The following is an 18581-nucleotide window of genomic DNA, read 5'->3' as shown; positions in this document are numbered from 1 at the left end:
GAGCACAGTTTGCAGTCTGCTCTACTTTTATCATCATCACTTATCTTAAAATATCCCCAAATTGCTGACACTGCTCCTCTTCCGACTACCCGCTCAACTGACGAGAGGTTAGGCTTTGTCTCGTTGTCGTAAAGTGCTATCGGTGCGGTTGTATCGGGGTAGTTTTCAAGTATACGTACACGAGCACAGTATCGGGCCGACACCCGAGTACCGTGTAAACGCCGCAGTCCGACCGTCCGAATCCGATTAAGACAACATTCGAATTCCCCAGATTCCGATTCCCACCACGGGGGACATGCCTCGGAAATCTGTTACGCTTAATTCAGAAAATCCACTGAAAGGAGATATACGCGCGTGCTCAATCCGCAAGGAAACGCCCGAGAAATAACAGCGGGAAAGGAAAAACGTGTGCGCAGATCGGCGTACTCACAGCAACCACGTATACAGGAATATTCCGACGCCTGTATGCATATAAACATGGCATTCGGAAGACGGCTACAATCCGAATACAGACCTTAAACGGAATTTCACGTGCATGTAAACGTAGTCGTTGGTGTACAAAGCAGACTTTTTTTTTTTTTTAAACATGGACTAAAATAGACTCACTTCTTACCCAACATGCCAAATTGGAGAAAAACATACTTCTCTGTCTAGCCTGATTTGGTTTCCACATAAACCACAAATCAAAAGATGTTCTTTTTCGTTCGTTTGTTTGTTTGTTTTTGAGGATTAGATGGGAGCTGGAACATACCCGTAAACCTTTTCGCCACCATCCGTCAGAAATACCGAGGAAGAAAACGTAATCGGATTCTTAACGAGCGTCCCACGTTGCACAAACGGTACTAATCAGAGAAAAGAATTACTTTCATTACTTTGAAACAACAGCTTTTACCTATGGCTTAACAGACGAGGGAGCATCCCGGCTGCGTTCCGAAAGCACCGTTTCTTATTCACCAAGCCTACAATTGTGTCCAACAATACACCTCGTTTGAATTTGGCTTAGGAAACTGTATGGTGTAACATACAACATGGCAGTCCAGTATACCGCAGGGTTTATCATCAAACGCAGCAATTCAGGATGACAATAGCAATATTGTATGTTACAGGTCTATTCTTTACATAATATATATAATGTAAGAAAACACCACATGCTATGAAATCTACTGCGTTTCTCCCCCCAAGGCCGAAACGTGAGCTAAACCGTGAGCTGCTGCACACTGGAACCGTTCTAAAGTAGCATCCGTCTTCTCAAGGCCCTGCTGCTGTGTGTACCAAGACCCTGTATTTCATGGGACGCTCTGACGCGGTTAAGTGATGCCTGTGACCCACACGCTGCCGTGGGGGTGGCCCTGAAATTTTCTGCCCTGGATTGCAATTACGTGGCCGAGCTTAATGACGGGCGGCGTGGATTTATATCGCGCCTCGGTTTTGCGCTACAAATCTATTTCCTACAGCAGCTGCACGGCGAACGGGGCGCTTTTAAAACGAATACATGATCGGTCGAAAACGCTTCTCACCACCTTTTCATTCGCCATTCAAGAACGCTTGTGTAGAAATCTGGCAAAATAAGGTTCTGTGCTCACACAGGCCTCGGCATTCATGACAGGCAGGCAGCTGTGTGCACACCTGATCCTCCCATCTGCAGAAAAGGAAAAAAAAAAAATTGCCATATGATGACAGATGAACAACGAGCTAGCAAATAAGCCGAACAATAACGAATCACACCGCTCCTCTTTTAACAAACCTCGCAAGCAGTTCGCCAGTCACGGATACTGCCGCAGATCATTTACTCAAGTACACACAGAAACAAAAAGTCACGGCATAATCACTCAATAATAATAATAATAACAACAACAACTACATTGAGAAGGTTTGTCCCATAAATCAGAGGTGTATCTTTTTTTAACTGTTACTCGATTGCACAGAACTTAATTACAGGTAGACCTTTTTTTTTTTACTAGTCAGCTCGTCAGACACTTAAACCAACCCAAGCTGCATTTTAAAAACATACATATGTATGATATAGGAGTAATAGAGATCAAAAAACGCTAAGAAACAAGCCTCACAAACGGGTGAGTTACACAAGGCTTCCTGTTAAACTTCAGTCTATAGCAAACTAAGGATGGACGATACAGACTTCAAACTAGATCACGATATTTCGTGGTATTTTTTTTTTACAATAATATAAAAAACAATTCGAAAACAGTAACATTCAACACTGTCTTTCCCCCACCAAGCAAGTCCCATCAGCATACGGTCTCGAGAGCCGTACAAACACAAAGACTGATCCCAAAAAAGTTCAACTTAATCCATCATCAAATACTAAACTACACCAATAACAAGTAGGTTAAAGGTTAGCCTTAATATCTAATCACAACTGTGCGTAATGTCTTACGGCGAAGACAACCTGTCTGACATCTACATACAGTCAGAAGACGTGGACTACGTCCACAAGCTGACGTGCAGAATGAGGTCATCAAAACTGTTGAGCCGTATTGGTGGTAGAAAGCATGCATCTTCTAAATGCGAATTTTGAAGATCAGTACGTTTACACGGACGACAATTATCCGATATCAACCCGATTAAGACGATACTCTGATTGAGAAACATAGATCATTGATGATCTTAATCTGATTAAAGTCATACTCGAAGTAAACACAAATGGAATTAAGACGTGTGGAGTATTCCTGTTTTAGTCGCGTTACAGACATGTACACACCTTAATCACACTATTAACGTCGTGTGGGAGTTTTCACCGCGTTTTGCGACAGGACACGTACACACACGGCAGCGCTCGGCCGTCTGACGGCGAACGAGAGAGCACGGCTGCGTCCGAAACGGCGTACATACCGGCTAAGTAGGAGAAATACATGCATCTCAGCTACTGTATAGTAGGTAAGAATGCGGTTTGGGACGCAGCCCACAGCTTCAAGCAGCCGTATATTTGCATGTACGGCATGACAAATTATTAACTGCACTTGAAGCTTTCGTAAAAATTTAAAATGAAACACCAGAAGTGTATACGGTCCCATAACGAAGACGAACTGTATGTCGATACGTGAAATTCTGGAGGGAACGCCGGACGGCGTGGCGTGGGGACGTAATGACGTGTGACGTTAATAGATCTATGTTCTAGAACATGTAACAGGAACATGAAAGGAGTATTCTAAAAGCGACTCTAAACACCTTAATCAGAATATTGTCTTATTCAGAATACGGTCAATAATGAGATTATTGCTGTCTGTGTAAACACACTCAATGTTTTGGAGCACACTAGCTTAGAGAACCTTACGGCTGACATATTCATAGTAAAAGCCACCAAATGTCAATTTCTGGATTTCATGGGGACTTTAACTATGAATGGTTCTGTTGCTCAGTACAGTACCTCTCAGTTCCTCAATCGGGGTGTGTTCCATCAAGGCACCAAACTTCACTCAAGTTTCCCTCATTAAGCATTATAGAAAATGGTACAAGAGCGCAAACAGGAGAAGAAACTTCAACCATGTGATTAATTCTTTTTTTTTTTTTCTTTTTTTTTTAAATCACAAACATGGCAAGGCAGTGAAACCCTACAGGCTTGGTTAAGGCATACTGTTGATAAAGACAATGATGCAAAAATAAACAATGACAAAGTCAAATATTTAATAAGTGCTGAGGGAGGGGCTTGCAGAGACAGGCTGGTTATATAGATTGCTGAAGAACGGTCGGAGACTCTTCAGCACTTTGGTGCACTGTAACAAGATATGAGTGCAGAGGAGGCTTCACAGCCTTTTAATATCTTTATAGAGGCAGAGTTGAACCCCTGTCGGCCTGACCAGGTCACTGCTCCTCTATGTGACCCTTCCCCCCTAATGCACGCGCACACACACACACACACCGTGGTCAGCGGCTTTTGTTCCACCTCTCAGACCTGCGTTTGTGTATTTGTGCACACATGCTCATTGTCTGACGCTGCTCGACAAAAAGGACACGACCGATTCACACCAACAAGAATGTCATGACATCATTACTCAACACAGACGGGACCTCCTAATCCTGACCTTAACTACGAATTTTCTCAATCAGAAGAAAGTAACGATCTACTAAAGAAGCTAATAAATAAAGAAAGTATTAAATATATAAAATAATTAATTAAATAAATAAATAAAAAAAACATAACCATCACTTTCATGTGGCTATACTATGGCTATAATGTAAAAATGGATTTAAGTACTAATAAAATGTACTCGTTTTATTATTGTAATCAAGTGTGACACTAAGATTGACCAGATACAGTGCAATAATTCCCTACATATTTAACAGTCCTTCCAGGATTTTGTGATTGTGCGACTGCAGAAACGAACGCTAAATCAAGGAAACTCTGCGATATTCGGAGGAGATCGCGAATTGTATGAAATTACCGCAGATTCGGGCGAGACGCATCATGCGACATCATCGCGAAGCGCGTTCGGCCGAAGCCCTCTCCGATTCACGTGCGTCGGACGTGAGTACAGCTAAAAGCTTTCGTTTTACCAACATCGCTGTGAAAGACAATTTCCTGCGATTGCGATTTCGCCGAATCATGCGGTTTTCCTTAAAAGTAAACAAACAAACAAACAAAAAAAAAAACCCCACGCAAAACAGCAGCAAAATCAAGCTTTTTCAAAAAACCTCTGAAATCCTGTACGGACTGATTGAAGTAAAATACTAATGGCAGAGAGATTATAGTTCTACGTTTCTGGAATCGTCACTTTGACACTTTTCCAGCGGAGACGGCCACCTCGTGCGTCTGAACCCAGTGCATTACACAACTGCTGCACATAAACGTTACCTTCGATAAATGAAACCTCCTAAGATAACGCTGAAACTGTGATCTTTTTATAATTAAAAAACAAACTGATCAGAAGCAGCTAATGTGATGCAGAATATTTTACTTGCTCGAAGCAAACATATATATATATATCCATCTCAAGATACTCACTGTGCATCGTACAAAACTCTTCGAGAAACTCTCCGAGCGCCATTACTAAGACAGAGAACGTGAATAATACAGAAACGGGGACTGTTTCTGTAGGTTCCTTCACAACAGGATTGTAAATTAAACAGCACTAACTAACTCGGTGTAGCTTTTCTAGGCCACAGGGCTGTGTAACACAGAAACCTGATCTCATCAGCCTTCCAATCACTTACCGTCAAATTACATTTTAATAAGCCTTCTTCTGCAGCCATTTGGCAGATGCTGAATCAACCTATGGCGTCCCTTCGCTCCTTCATATTCTCGGTACACTAGATCATTTTCTGGAGAATTTAACATTGCATGAGAACAATTCTAGCGCTTGCTCTTTGGGTGGGTTAGAGGAGAAAAATAAAGCCTTAAAAAAGAAAAAAAAAAACACAGCCATGCAGGAACACATATGATGAGATTTCGCTTCATTCCGTTCTTGGCGAACAACAATTACAGAGATTAATCAAAACACTTACGAGGAAGAGAAAGAGGAAAAGAAAAAAAAAAGAAAAGAAAAAAGGGGATGCGAATGCCTTGCAGAAAGTCCCATTCACATGAGCATGCTAAACAGCCCGAGCGTTTTATTTCAATCGTACGGAGTACATAAACACATGAAGGATGACCGAACAAGGCTTGTGCACTGGGACACTAAGCACTTTATGTTTAATTCAGAGGAAAGGCAAGGCTGCAGGAGGTGAAACCCCCCCCCCCCCCCCCCCCATCCTCCCCCTTTCTCTCTGCTATCTCTCTCACTCGTCTATGCCACACGGGACTGTGTGTGTGTGGGGGGGGGGATGGACAGGATACACAAGCGCCCCTGCATTTCAGTGCCTTGCCTGTCACAATGAGGGACTTGTCTCATACTAGCTATAATAGCACACTTCTGGTCCATGCTGGAAGCAGAACGCAGTGAAAATCTGTCTCCAAGGGTAAAAACGAAACGCTCTGAGGACGAGGACGGTCACGTATTATTTTACCTTCCGTCGTGACATGCAGCAAAGTAAAGAGCAATAACTCACTAGTTTAGCACCTTCGCCCTGCGCATTACAGCAATGCAGGTTGACCATCGGGACCTGAGCACAACCACGAGTGTGCAGAGAGCCCTGGGTAACAATTATGACTCTACGTTTTCATCTGCCCGCTTCGGCGTGAACCTTTTCTCAGAACATAATCGACAAATAACAAATTGAAAGGGAAAAAGGTGGACAGAAGAGCGGGGTTACTGTGTGTGCTGGGAGCAGAGCGCCGCTCCGAGCACTCTGTGCTTTCGATACCGAGGCGAAAAGCCGCAGCGCAAGATCAACGCTACTCGATTCACGGGAGTGGAGTGGGGCCTTGATCTTGGCAGCTTGCTTGTCTGCCAATATGCACTGTGCCCTTGGGCAAGCTTGTCTCCAGCGTCGGTGAAGGTTACACAACAAATCATAAACATGTCACAACCGTGGCCTCCAAGTATAAAAAGAATAAACAGTTAGTAGCCTACTTCTGCAAACACAGAACATAGCTGAGGATATTCTTGGGCAGGGGGGGGGAGCAGGGGAGGCAAAGACAAACAGAGATTTGGGAGAAGAGCGCAGGGATCAATAAGAGAACAGACGAGCAGACAGGCCGTCAGCTCTATCTGCAGGCCGAATTTGAGGATACTGGGATCCTCAAATAGAAAGCAGGCCTTAAACCTCCAGTACAGCTGCAGCTAGAGAAGTGTCCGAACTAATCAATTAAGTTGTCATTTGGAAGATGGATTTCTGTCAAGAACTTGACGATATTCTGATTAACAATTGTTATTTTGAATATTAATACTGTATTAAAGCGTTACAATATCGTGCACAGATAACAGTACGCACAACGGTGTACTGTTATAGGAAAATAATAATACCACACCACCACAAAGTGGATTATTTTCCTACAACAGCATGTCCCAGAGTCATTTATTCAAACACTGCCATAATTTATTAACAAAAAACACTCCATGGGGTTTTTTTTTTTTTTTATGTTTTTTTGAAAGTTTACAGCTATTATAATGTTGGTGATAACAGGAAGTCACTCGTCTCATGGACATTCCATAACAATAAGGGCAACTATAAGCGATTTTTACACTCACCAGCCTCTCTTTAATTATTCTCTTGAAGTTAATGATATAAAAAATAAAAATAAAAAGTGTTATGGCATAACTGTTACAAAGCACCGACACTGGAGACTCCTTCCATTAATGTTAACTCTCCTAACAGAAAGATTCATCATATCAACAATCATCTGTTTTTCTTTGTTAACCAACTAAATTTTTTTGTTTTTTTTAAACCTGTTTATTATTAAGCTCAGATGACATGGGACCTCAACAAATCCTGGTTGTTACTACAGACATGACAAAAATAGATCATCTGAAGACATTTGAGAGCAGCGGTGGCTTGACAACCCTGGGTTACTGATCAGAAGGTCGGGGGTTCAAGCCCCAGCACTGCCAGGCTCTGGGTTACTGATCAGAACCCAGGGTTCAAGGGGTTCAAGCCCCAGTGCTGCCAAGCTGCCACTGTTGGGCCCTTGAGCAAGGCCCTTAACCCTCTCTGTTCCAGGGACACCGTATCATGGCTGACCCTGCGCTCTGACCCCAACCTCCTAACATGCTGGGATATGCGAAGAAAAAAGAAGCTCACTTTGCTGTAACGTATATGTGATCAATAAAGACTATCATTTCTCAATGTGAATCATTTAGCCAACGAACTGCCTGCAAAACTCGAAAAAAAAATGAAACCCCAAAACATTGGCAAGTTTGACGATATCTCAGAAAAGTGTCTAATCGTTTATCACGATATCAATATTATATCGATAAATATCGCCCAGCCCTATTAATAGGCTATAACCTGGATTACCTGAAGCTAGTTTCACGGCTGCTGTTACAGAAAATTAATCTTCTGACCGAATCAGATCTGAGAGTTCAATAGCGCTGTGGCATAACTCACTTTGTTTAGAATGGGAGATTTATATTTTGCTACATAACTCTATACATGCCAGAATGCTAAACACAGTTTCCTCCAACAAGCAAAACCTGTAGAGGTGAAATTTAACAAAGGCGAAAGCAAAACGACCTTGTAGAGTGGAACGCTCAAACACTTACAACGGCACGTCCCAGTTTAACAATTACGCCGCTTAACAAGACAGCCATCGGCTTCGACGACTCCAGATATAGCCGGGTGAGCATTGTAATCGTCTTAAAAGCAGCCAGACGACAAAACCAGCAGTGAGAGGATCTGCTAGCAAACACACAAATCACAAAAGAACTCATGATTTGGAAAAATGTTCGTTTACATTCGAACACTGCCTCAAAATAAATAAATAAATAAATAAATAATAAAAAAAAAATACACCTTTTGATACACCTTGTCCTAAACTGAGAGCACCAATACCGTCAGGGTTGGCACTTTCCTATTCTATTAATTAACAGACGTTTGTTAATGAGTATATATATATTATATATATATATATATATATATATATATATATATATATAGAGCGAGAGAGAGAGAGACAAGTATTCATTCTATTTAAAGCACTTCACCTTTAACTTATGAAAGACAAAGGGTTTAATGGGCTGTGAGCAACATTGTAGATATTGTGCATAATCCATCATGGTGTCCGTTTTCGTGATGATGCCTTGAGTGCACAAAAGGTAAGAGTTCTTTATTGAATTAATGAACAGGTCTGTGTGCGGTAGCTTTTGCATCTAGACAATCCTAAGAAACCCATCAGGCTGATGTTAGGTGGTCATAAGCCTGAGCCAAGCTAATTACACAAGACTAATTAGTAGACTAGCTATTCAGAAAACACAGTGACTAGTCAATTTTTGAAAAGATGAACTTTTGCCCTCGATCTTGGACCACAGCAGCCTCAGAGGCACCATATGAAAACTGATCAATTGCAAATTCCCAAAGGCACTCCACTTCAAACGCATATCTTGCCAAGATTTACATTCGCTCCCCCGATCCTTTACTTATACAAGCTTGCATGGAACCCCTGTCGAACGAGCGTGGTGTGGTGCAGTAATATGTACTTTTTCATGTGGTGCCCTATAAACGCATTTAAAAATATATTCAAGATGTCTATAATTTACACACCAATCATTATAAAAGCCAGCCAAAGATCCTGAAGAAAAAAAAAAAAAAGAAGAAAAAAAAACTGCATAGACGTGTTCGGCCTTAACAGTAAAAGGCAATCATTATCTAGAAACTGGGGGAAAACATTACCCAGCAAACATGGATGAAATGATTTTGGCAAATCATTCTCCAAGTAAATTAAGATAGTTTGGCAGAACTTCAGCTTGTAAGTCATTACAGTTGTTTGTTTTTTTTGCAACCCATGTAGCTACATTGCGAAAGCTGAGAGCGAGTGTACTAATATCACTAAAATACCACTTTGTGAAAATATTCAACATTACTGGTCTGAATACTAGTTCTAACACCTTTCGCACAATGCAAATGAGTTCAACTGATACATCTCTGTGTTTAGAAACTTTTTCGTGTTTATCATTAGTTTAAGACGACTCACACTTTTGGTCCGAAAATGTACAAACCAAAGAAGAGCCCAAAAATGTAGCCAAGCTGAATGTTCGCGCCACAATAACTCAACAGTACACTTTATTAGCTGGATGAATATTATTTATGGCTGAGCTCATGACAGGGTGCCCCTGATGCCTAATAAAAGCCTGCAGTTCCTGCCATACCAGAAGAGCACCACCGTGAAAATCATTTTCAACCCTCCAGCCATTTGGGCGGTTCAACGTTAAATCAAGGTCCTACCTTCCTCTATATTTATCCTCGTATTTATTCAATCAAATTTAAGCCGAGATCGGGACTGCTTTCGGAATAAGACTAAAACGTGCTGTTTCTTCGCATTCAACATCAAAACATGGACCTCCACAGAGCAGGAATTGTCTTACTGTGCTTTATGAAAGTTATAAACAGTCCCTGAACAAAAAATAAACAAACAAAAAAATAGCAACCAGCTATGACAAGCAAATAAATTAAGGAACAGTATGTCATTTTCCTAAGAAGCTCAACTAAATACACACAGTTAAACAAACATAGTTGAGATGAACTGATATTTCGATTTACATGTGCTCATTTGCCTGACACTTTTTTTTTTTTTATCCAAAGCAACTCAAATTTTGTGGTACGCCGATTTCAACTGAAAACCTTCCGACCACTAGCCCAAAGCCTAAACCACTGACCCACCGCTGTTATCTAACCCTATCCCTAAGAAAGCTACAGATAGTATCACAGAAGCATGGTAGGTGCAGACAGAGCAGCTGGGTTGTGCTAAGGAAAGAAGGTTGCTTGCAAGGTGGTTGGAAAAGGCAGTCCTTGCTGGCAGGAGCTTAAGGCTTATCCTCATCACACTTCTAAACTACATTTCAGTGCAATTAAAAGCATTCGTTTGGTGCTTTGGCTTCCTGTCTGAACGTCCTGTCTAGTTTGCAGCTATGGTTCGAGCTTAAAAAGGTGCAGCCCCTTTTCACCTTTGAGAAAGTGAGAAATCTCGGAAAAAGACAATAGCTCTGCGTCTGAAAAACATTTTTTTTTTTTTTTTAAAACCCACACACCTCTGTGCAGGAACAAGGGCACGCGATCTGCAAATTCAAGAACGTTTGACTTCATATAAAAGCTGATCCGTGGGGGTTTGTCCACGTGTCTCTCAAAGGTAAATGACTAATTACTAAATCGCACAGATTGCTATTCGAACATTTCCCACAAACTTCAGTACAAACTGTCTGGTCATCTCTCTTACGGTTACCTAATAATCGCACATGGACCTATATGTTTACGAAACAGCTACAATAATACATGGGATCCATCCAATCAGTGCTTTCCAAGATGACATTGAAATGATATATTTAATACAAATCAAGGGGTTGGTCCTGAGGAAGGACGAACAGAATGACAGAACAAATCTGTTTTCCCTTTTGATGAGAGAAATTTGGCAGCTGAACAGATTAAATATTCATGTCGTTCTCAGAAAAAGTGAGTCATTGTGCAAACATACGATGCATTTTTCAGCTTGCTGGCTCTGTGCAAGGAGGAGGCCATTTTATTTCGATTTGAAAAATGAGGCAGAAAGGACAAACAGCCCTTCAATTAGAGGGACGCGTTATGACCAGAACAAATGACCCTTCCAACATTAGCAGTTAGTAGCGCACTGAATTAAAAAAAATAAATAAATAAAATGAGAGAGGAAAGAAAAAAATGAAAAAAAAGGAACTTTCTCTTTTCCCTAGAGATTGTTTAGGGGAAATTGCGACTAAAAATGAACTGTTCAAACAGCTGAACACAAAGTAGGCATACAGTACTGGGATAACATGTCAGAGCAGATACAGAGAGCAACATTTTTAAACCGTACACACCCACTGAGTCAAATCACAGCAGCTGCATGACTGCACATAAATCACCACTGTACAAACAGCAGATTACCCACTACCTTTTAAAATAGCACAAATCCAAACGCCAATTATGAATCAAACTTGTGTCGGGATAAATTCACCAACCTTCTACTTTCTTATCAGCACCTTATCACTGAACGTATTCGATAGTATTGAACGCATATAACGAGGCGGTCAGAGATACTGCAGTGCCAAGCACAATTTTAGTTAATTTATGACCAATGCCTATAAACGTAGGCTGGATTTAAGCGGTCACATTATGATCAGGTTATGAACGGGCACTTGGTACAAAAGCTCTTCTCACTGATAGAACGTGCTGAACAATGAATTACACACAAACGTTCAACTGAAACCGGAGTATCTTTTATTTTTTGTTTCCCTTTGTGGTTTGTGCAGAAACTTAAATCTAGAACATGCATGAGTGCGCTATTTGGACATTTTAAATCTACAGGAGTTAGTAAACGTGCACTGTATCACTACCGTGAAAAGCTGAACCCTGACATGACTGTCAGACATCTCCATATGGTTTGAGAGGAACAACCGACATCAATCTATCTATTATAGCAAGGCAAACTACTGACGTACGATCTAGGTGGAAGAACAGGCTTTTTTGGGGCTTAAAATTATTCAGATGACGTCCTCAGTAAAGTGTGCCACTGAAAATACCAGAACGACTGTTTGGTTTTTATAAGATTGTCCCTTAGATCATCGTCGAAGATCCTCTTGTAGCTATCGAACATTCAAACAACTTGTCAACGGCTCATGTCTGGATTGAGTATTTACAATAAATACTGATAAAAAATTCATACATTTAAAAGTTGTTTTTAAAAAAATATATATTCTTGTAATCAACTTCTCTCTGTCCCTTGTTCTTAAGCATGACCGAGCCTTTTCTGCCCCAAACTCTGGAACAGTCTCCGCTTTCACGCTCCATCTTTAACCACTTTTAAATCTTCTCTTAAAACTTTTTTTCTTCATTGCCTTATGATGCTATTTAAAGTGAAGCTATATAAGGTTATATACAGTGCTTTGTATTAACTACTGTTGTCTTTAAATGTGCTTAATAAATACAATTTGACTTGACTATGCCATTTGTTCTATCTTGTTTTCCAACCAGAAGTATCATTTTACATTTACATTACAAGCACAAATCATAAAAAACAAAGCATACATCCTCTTTCAAATGAATACAACAATAGCCTACAGTACTAAATACACTGGCGCCTTCATCGACAAACAAAGCAATACTAAGGTCATAAATGAGCACTATTATACTACAGCAGAGCAGGCACATAGCAATTAAACAAAAAGTTGTGAAAACAACATTTTCGGGATGAACAGCCGGGGTGTTTTCAGCTATTCCGCTGAAGAGAACTGAAGACCGAAAGAACTTTCCCTGCAGCTCTTGGCAAACCCACAGATGAAGGTTACCCTATTTTTACACCAGGAGTCCAGATGCACATGACAGGGAGGTTTTTTTTTTGTTTTTTTTTAAATCCTGACCCACTTCACACAAGATCCATTGAACTTACAGCGCACACACACACACACACACACTCACTGCAGTCTAACTAGATCCTTTTCTACTGTTTGGAGATTCTTCTTCCAGCAGATCAGCATCTAAACCCTGAACATTTTCAACGCATGGTTCTAAACTTGTGGTAATACCTTGGCATGTATCATTTCACAGTGGAAAGGCGAAGGGGGCGTGCAAATTTACCTTGCATCCGTATCAAAATGCCTGTCAAATATGATGGGTTATGAATGTGACAGGTCTGTGCATTAGACAAATATTACACATCATGACCTAGAACACCAGCGACCTTTACACAGAGAAAGTGCTCTCAGTTATTAGAGATATTGTGCTGTGAATACTCCGTCATTTGTTTTCCCTCAGCAGATCGAGCATGGTAGCACCAACAAGACCGGCATTAATATCCACTCAAAAAGAGAAGGGAAGAAGAGAAAAAAATAAAAATAAAAATAAATAAATAAAAAGAAAGGAAATACAATACCAGGCTTAAATTGAGTGAGCAATAAAGTAGCTGATTGAACAGTGAGTGACAGAAAAATAGCAGATCTTCCAACATCCTACTGATCATAAAGAGAACGAGACAAATGGGAGCAATTTCACTTTCCAGCCCAATTTGAACAAGGCTCGTTTTCTCTACAACTTTAAAAGGAAACAGCGGGGCTACACCTAGGCTACGTCCGATCACAACAACCGAAATGTACTTCTAGCCGACCAAGTGATCAAGCAGAGTCCACGAGCACACGTTTCCCCGCTCAGCGCGCGCGCTCTGCCCGGTATCTGCGAGCAGCAATTAGCCATTTCACCTTCATCTACCACACACACACACACACTCCCACAGCATTACACATGACAACTCTGCAGCACAACAGCCGACAATCTTATTATTATTTTTATTGTGACAGAAAAGGATCGTTCAATTTCAATGCAGTCGCCTCGTGCATGTCATCTCAGCGCTGATACATTGTAAACGCTCGCTTTCAGCTCCGAGTGACCAATCGGCAACCTCCGACTTTCTCCACTTTCTTAAATACCAGCATTATTTTGCACGATGAATCATAACATCGCCGCTTACTCCGAAAAAGACATGAGCGCGCGCATGTTTTTTTTTTTTTTCCTCCTGACTTCCTGAAGAAGTTTCCACCAGAAATCTAAAGCTTACCAACAACTACATTTAAACAGCACTCGTTTTTAAATATATAAATATATCAATATATATACCCGCGTGTGTGTGAAATTGAAAGCGCTACTTACTGTGGTGGGACTGTATGTTAATGGTCGGAGAGAGATATTTCCCCGAGTGCAGAGCGGCCGCCGGGTGGCCCGCGCCCAGGTGGCCGGGAGACGGTGGGATCCTCCCGGGCGCGGCGGAAGCTCCGAGTCGGTGCGACTCCATGGCGAGTCCCGAAAGCAGCGGCGGCGGAACGTGCACGGATCTGGGGGGCCCGAAATCTCGGCCATCCATCATCCACCCAACTCGATTAAAAAAAAAAAAAAGAATAAGAAGAAAAGAAAGAAAGAAAGGAAAAAGAAAAAAAAAAAAAAAAGCTCCGATCGGTTATTCCGAAAAAGCCTTATGTCCGTAGATTTCCAGGCAAATCCGCGTCCTTATCCGGCATCGTGCCGACCTACAACAAAAAAATTCAATCAAATAAAGCTCGGATAAAATATAACCTAGCAATTAGACTAAAAGACGTGCAAGATTTAAATACATCAATAGCAATATATTTAACAAGGGCGTGATGACGCAGTTTGAATCAAAGTAGCTACAAGCGGATAAAAAGTCGCCTCGTAAGTTCGCTGCTCGGCGCAAGACATTCTAGCTCCGAGTCCGAGGTTAGGACTGGACACATTTTAAACATTACTTCATCACGGGTAGTTGTCCCTTCACCATCGTGTTCACGTATCGCTTATGAAGATGGTGTGTGTGTGTGTGTGTGTGTGTGTGTGTGTGTTTTCCCAGCCGCAGTTCGCTACACTACGCAGGGAAAATCCATCGTTTACACTTCGGCTTTCCAGCAAGAGAGCCGAGTTCATGCAAAGCGGAGGTTTACAGCACAGTGTAGAAGAATAAGAACTGTTTGGTATTTAAAATACTGACCCATCATGGGAATACAGCCAGGATCAAAACACACTGTTTATACTCTGATATGAGCCTAGCTTCACTGACTAGCTTCATTTAATCCGGAATGAACGAAGTTTGTCAGGTTTTTGTCCATAACTTCTATGAATTCTCGTTTTGTTTGCACATTTCGTCAAAACAAGCAAGTCCTAGCGAGTCTCGAAGGGTGTTAAATCAGTACCTTTGGCCAATGGTGTTAAACCACTCGTGAACAACTGCGGTTTAATTCTCATGTGCAAGCAACTCGATCACTTTATATCCAGCTTAACAGTTTGTACGAAGAGCTTAATGGAGCTGGCGCTAATGTCCCCAAGACCTCACTATCGAGTAAGCTTGATGTACTTAGATTTACATGTTACATGTTTACTCGTCATTACTAATCACACCGTGGCCATGTCGGACATTTCCAACTCGTCTTTATACACTTAACGCACTTGTAAACTTTAGCGCCGACGCTCCAGTGTGTGTTCAAGTTACTCAAACATCTCACCTAACCTCCAGCTTGTACTTGTTAAGGCTTCTGCGTGAACCGTTCACAAGGGAAACAATGTTCCCCGACCGGAGACAGCAACTTTCAAACTTCAAAGGAGTTTGAAGTGTATGCGACATGAAGACTATAATAAATTAAAATTAAAAACAAACACGGAGGCTACAACATAATATTAATAATAATAAGGAGAGTATGAATAAGCAAGCATGCTTCACAGTAGCGGCCACGTTTCAAAGTTTTAGCCTACGCGTTTTCACTTTACAAGCAAAAAAAACTTTTCTTCGCGGAAACATTAAAGCAGTACAAGTTGTTGTTGGTTGGTTTTTTTTCTTTTCTTGAGAAGCATTTCCGCACCAGGATTTTACACTTTTAAAAATGGAACTAACCTTGAGTTTGGGTTGCCCGTTCACCGCGAATACGACGGCTAGCTACATTGTGATAATTATATGGGTTTGTTTTTGTTTTCTTTTGATTTTTTTTTTTGGTAATCCAATGCTTCTGGATTGCTTCCTAAACACAACTTCGGGCTTTCTGTCGACTTGGGCGCCTTACTTGTAATGGCGACTCAGTTTAAATAATCCTTTTTTTCTTCGCAAAATCCCGACGCGAGGTAAAATATTTCCTACTTTCCATTTACAGACCATCCGTAGTTTACGCAGACAGAGGGTCGCTTATACAAGGGGGAAGGCCTCACGCGCGCACACACACACTTACATACACACATTCGCGCGCGCACACACACACACTTACATACACACATTCACACACACATATACTCTCTCTCTCTCTCTCTCTCTCTCTCTCTCTCTCTCTCTCACACACACACACACACACACCACTGTAGCTCTCAACTATCCTGCAATGAAACAAGCATTGTTCAACACGCCCCGCCCCCATGATCCCAACCTGACACGCTCTACAGCGATTGGACGCTGCCTCTGTCAATCATCCCTGTGTAAACACGTTGGCTCTTCGCCAGCTCTATAAAACCAATTATAGCGCAAGAAGGTTGAACTGTTTCAAGCCCCCTCTCCTTCCTTCCTTGAATGATCAAAACAGGCAGAGAATTTGTGGAGGGCAGTTTCAAGGCCGCTCCTGATTAAAACAGACGGATAACAGACTTGATTATTGCTCCATCTACAGAAGATTACGAGACCTGTAGATCAAATTTTTTTTTTTTTTTTTAGAGGTATACATATATGTGTGTATACAATGTGTGTATGTATTTGTGAAGTGTGTATATATAGGCGTCTATATATATGTATATATATAATATATAATATATATTATAGTGACGAGGCTTAGGAGTGGATTTGCATATGCCTTTATTCTTGAATAATCTGTATTCAGGTATTAAAAAAGTGTTTATATAGCCTATATTTTAAACATTTTCAAACGGTAATACAGTGAGTGAATATCCTGCAAGCCTGTTTATTAATTAGCTTTTAAAAAAAAAAAAAAAACCCATCCTATTGTTTATTTTACACAGGCACTATTAATTACTCACCCAGGCTATAACTTTATCTTTGCAACTTTTTAAGTTTAGCTTTGTCCCCCTGTCTGGATTTAGTTTAACACTAAATTTTTAGATTATATACCATGACAGGCTTGCTACAGTGTTAAATTAGCAACTTTTATTTTAGCCCAAACGCAAAAAAAAGGCGGGGGGGGGGGGGGGCATGGCGGCATTTGTTTTGTTTTTGTTCAGGGTAATAAACAATGTGTATGTCTCTGTTCGAGATTACCATTTGTAGAAAATCAGCACTCCTTTTTTAAAAAAAAAATAAATAAATAAATAAAGGAAATAAAAGAAAGAAGTGTGTGAATTGCTTTCTTGTTTTTTAAATAATTGGGCTATATATTGGATGATTAAATTGTTGATTTAGAAAAAAAAAAGCGAGCGGTGCGGTTTCAAGCTGCCCCTCTGTCGCGCCCTGGTGAGGCGGTTTCAAGTCTTCCTCCTCTCTGGAAAGGAAAAGGAGTGTAAAGTGAAGGGGAAGCAACATGCAACGTGTCCACGGTGATGTGTGATTATTTTTTTTCTCTCGCTCTTTCTCTCTCTCTCTCTTTTCAGGTTCGGGCGAGCATCCTGTGTCATCTTCACTTTTAAGCACTTTTCATGCACTTTGGATTGTTCTTGTGTTTTTTTGTTTTTGACTCTGCGTGGGAATGTCTCCATTAAAACTACCCGGCTATTCTTCCTGAAGGTTCACGGCTGGAGAAGTTATTAAGAGGCAATAAATAGTCTTTGCCTCCACTTTTATTCACGCTACTGTGGGGTTTGCGCCAAGAAGACGTACAACGACGTGTCTATCTATCTAGTTTCTCTCTCTTTTTTTGCGCTGTTGTTTAGCATTAAGTGAGAGGCTCGCGCCTTTGTTCTGGCTGCTGAACCGCGCGCGGCGCCGACATTTTCTGTTTTTAATTGTTCGCTCGTGACAGTCACTGACTGCTTCTTGTTAAGGTGGGTGTTGAGAATGCGTTTCATTGCAAATAAACATGATCAACGTATTCCTGTCCCTTTTGTTGTCTCTTTGTATTATGCATCACAGCATGGGCAGTAGTCTAGCGCTTGGCTTTAGCGTCAAATTGGCCTCTGAGAGCTAGCACGCGCAAACACACTGTCTCGAGACTTATTTTTCTTCCCATAACCTTTTATAAATTCATTCATCACGAGTTATAGTTTAGTTTGGCATACACTTGTTCCTCATTATTATCACACGCATTTACATTATTATAAGGTGTGATGATTTATTTCTTTATGTATATAGAATATAAAATAAATGGCAAGCATAAGCTTGCATGTTTGTGCTGCTGTGTATCTAAGCACTGGTTATTAGAATAAAAGCACCATGGGGTGAAAATAATACATAAATAAATTCCATTCCCACCACCACTCTTAAGTCATAGTCTACACAGGCCTTCACTTTATTTATATCTATATTTATATATGAATACCCAAAACTGATCTGTACACACAAGCCAACAAAAATTATTACCATGATCACTAAATCTCTGCACATGAAG

The 18581-nt window shown here is 40.9% G+C and overlaps 1 protein-coding gene across 3 annotated transcripts in view; it reads right to left on the bottom strand.

The window, feature by feature from the left end:
• The window catches only part of tnrc18 (trinucleotide repeat containing 18), a 74985-nt gene extending 58588 nt beyond the window's left edge, over positions 1-16397 (bottom strand). For 2 of the 3 annotated variants that reach the window (XM_017454400.3, XM_017454401.3), the window contains exons 1-2: positions 15941-16397; positions 14197-14570 (exon numbers count right to left, since the gene is read on the bottom strand). In XM_017454400.3, the coding sequence (XP_017309889.1) occupies positions 14197-14410 (214 nt within the window). In that variant the 5' untranslated portion in view covers positions 14411-14570; positions 15941-16397. Of the gene's footprint in view, positions 2181-14196; positions 14571-15940 lie in introns of those variants that run through there. The other variant, XM_017454402.3, reaches the window with a different exon arrangement.
• Between the last annotated feature and the right edge of the window lie 2184 nt (positions 16398-18581).

This window comes from Ictalurus punctatus, chromosome 24 (assembly GCF_001660625.3).
Source record: "Ictalurus punctatus breed USDA103 chromosome 24, Coco_2.0, whole genome shotgun sequence".
NCBI classification, from domain to species: domain Eukaryota; kingdom Metazoa; phylum Chordata; class Actinopteri; order Siluriformes; family Ictaluridae; genus Ictalurus; species Ictalurus punctatus.
This window is presented reverse-complemented; position numbering and strand designations above follow the sequence as displayed.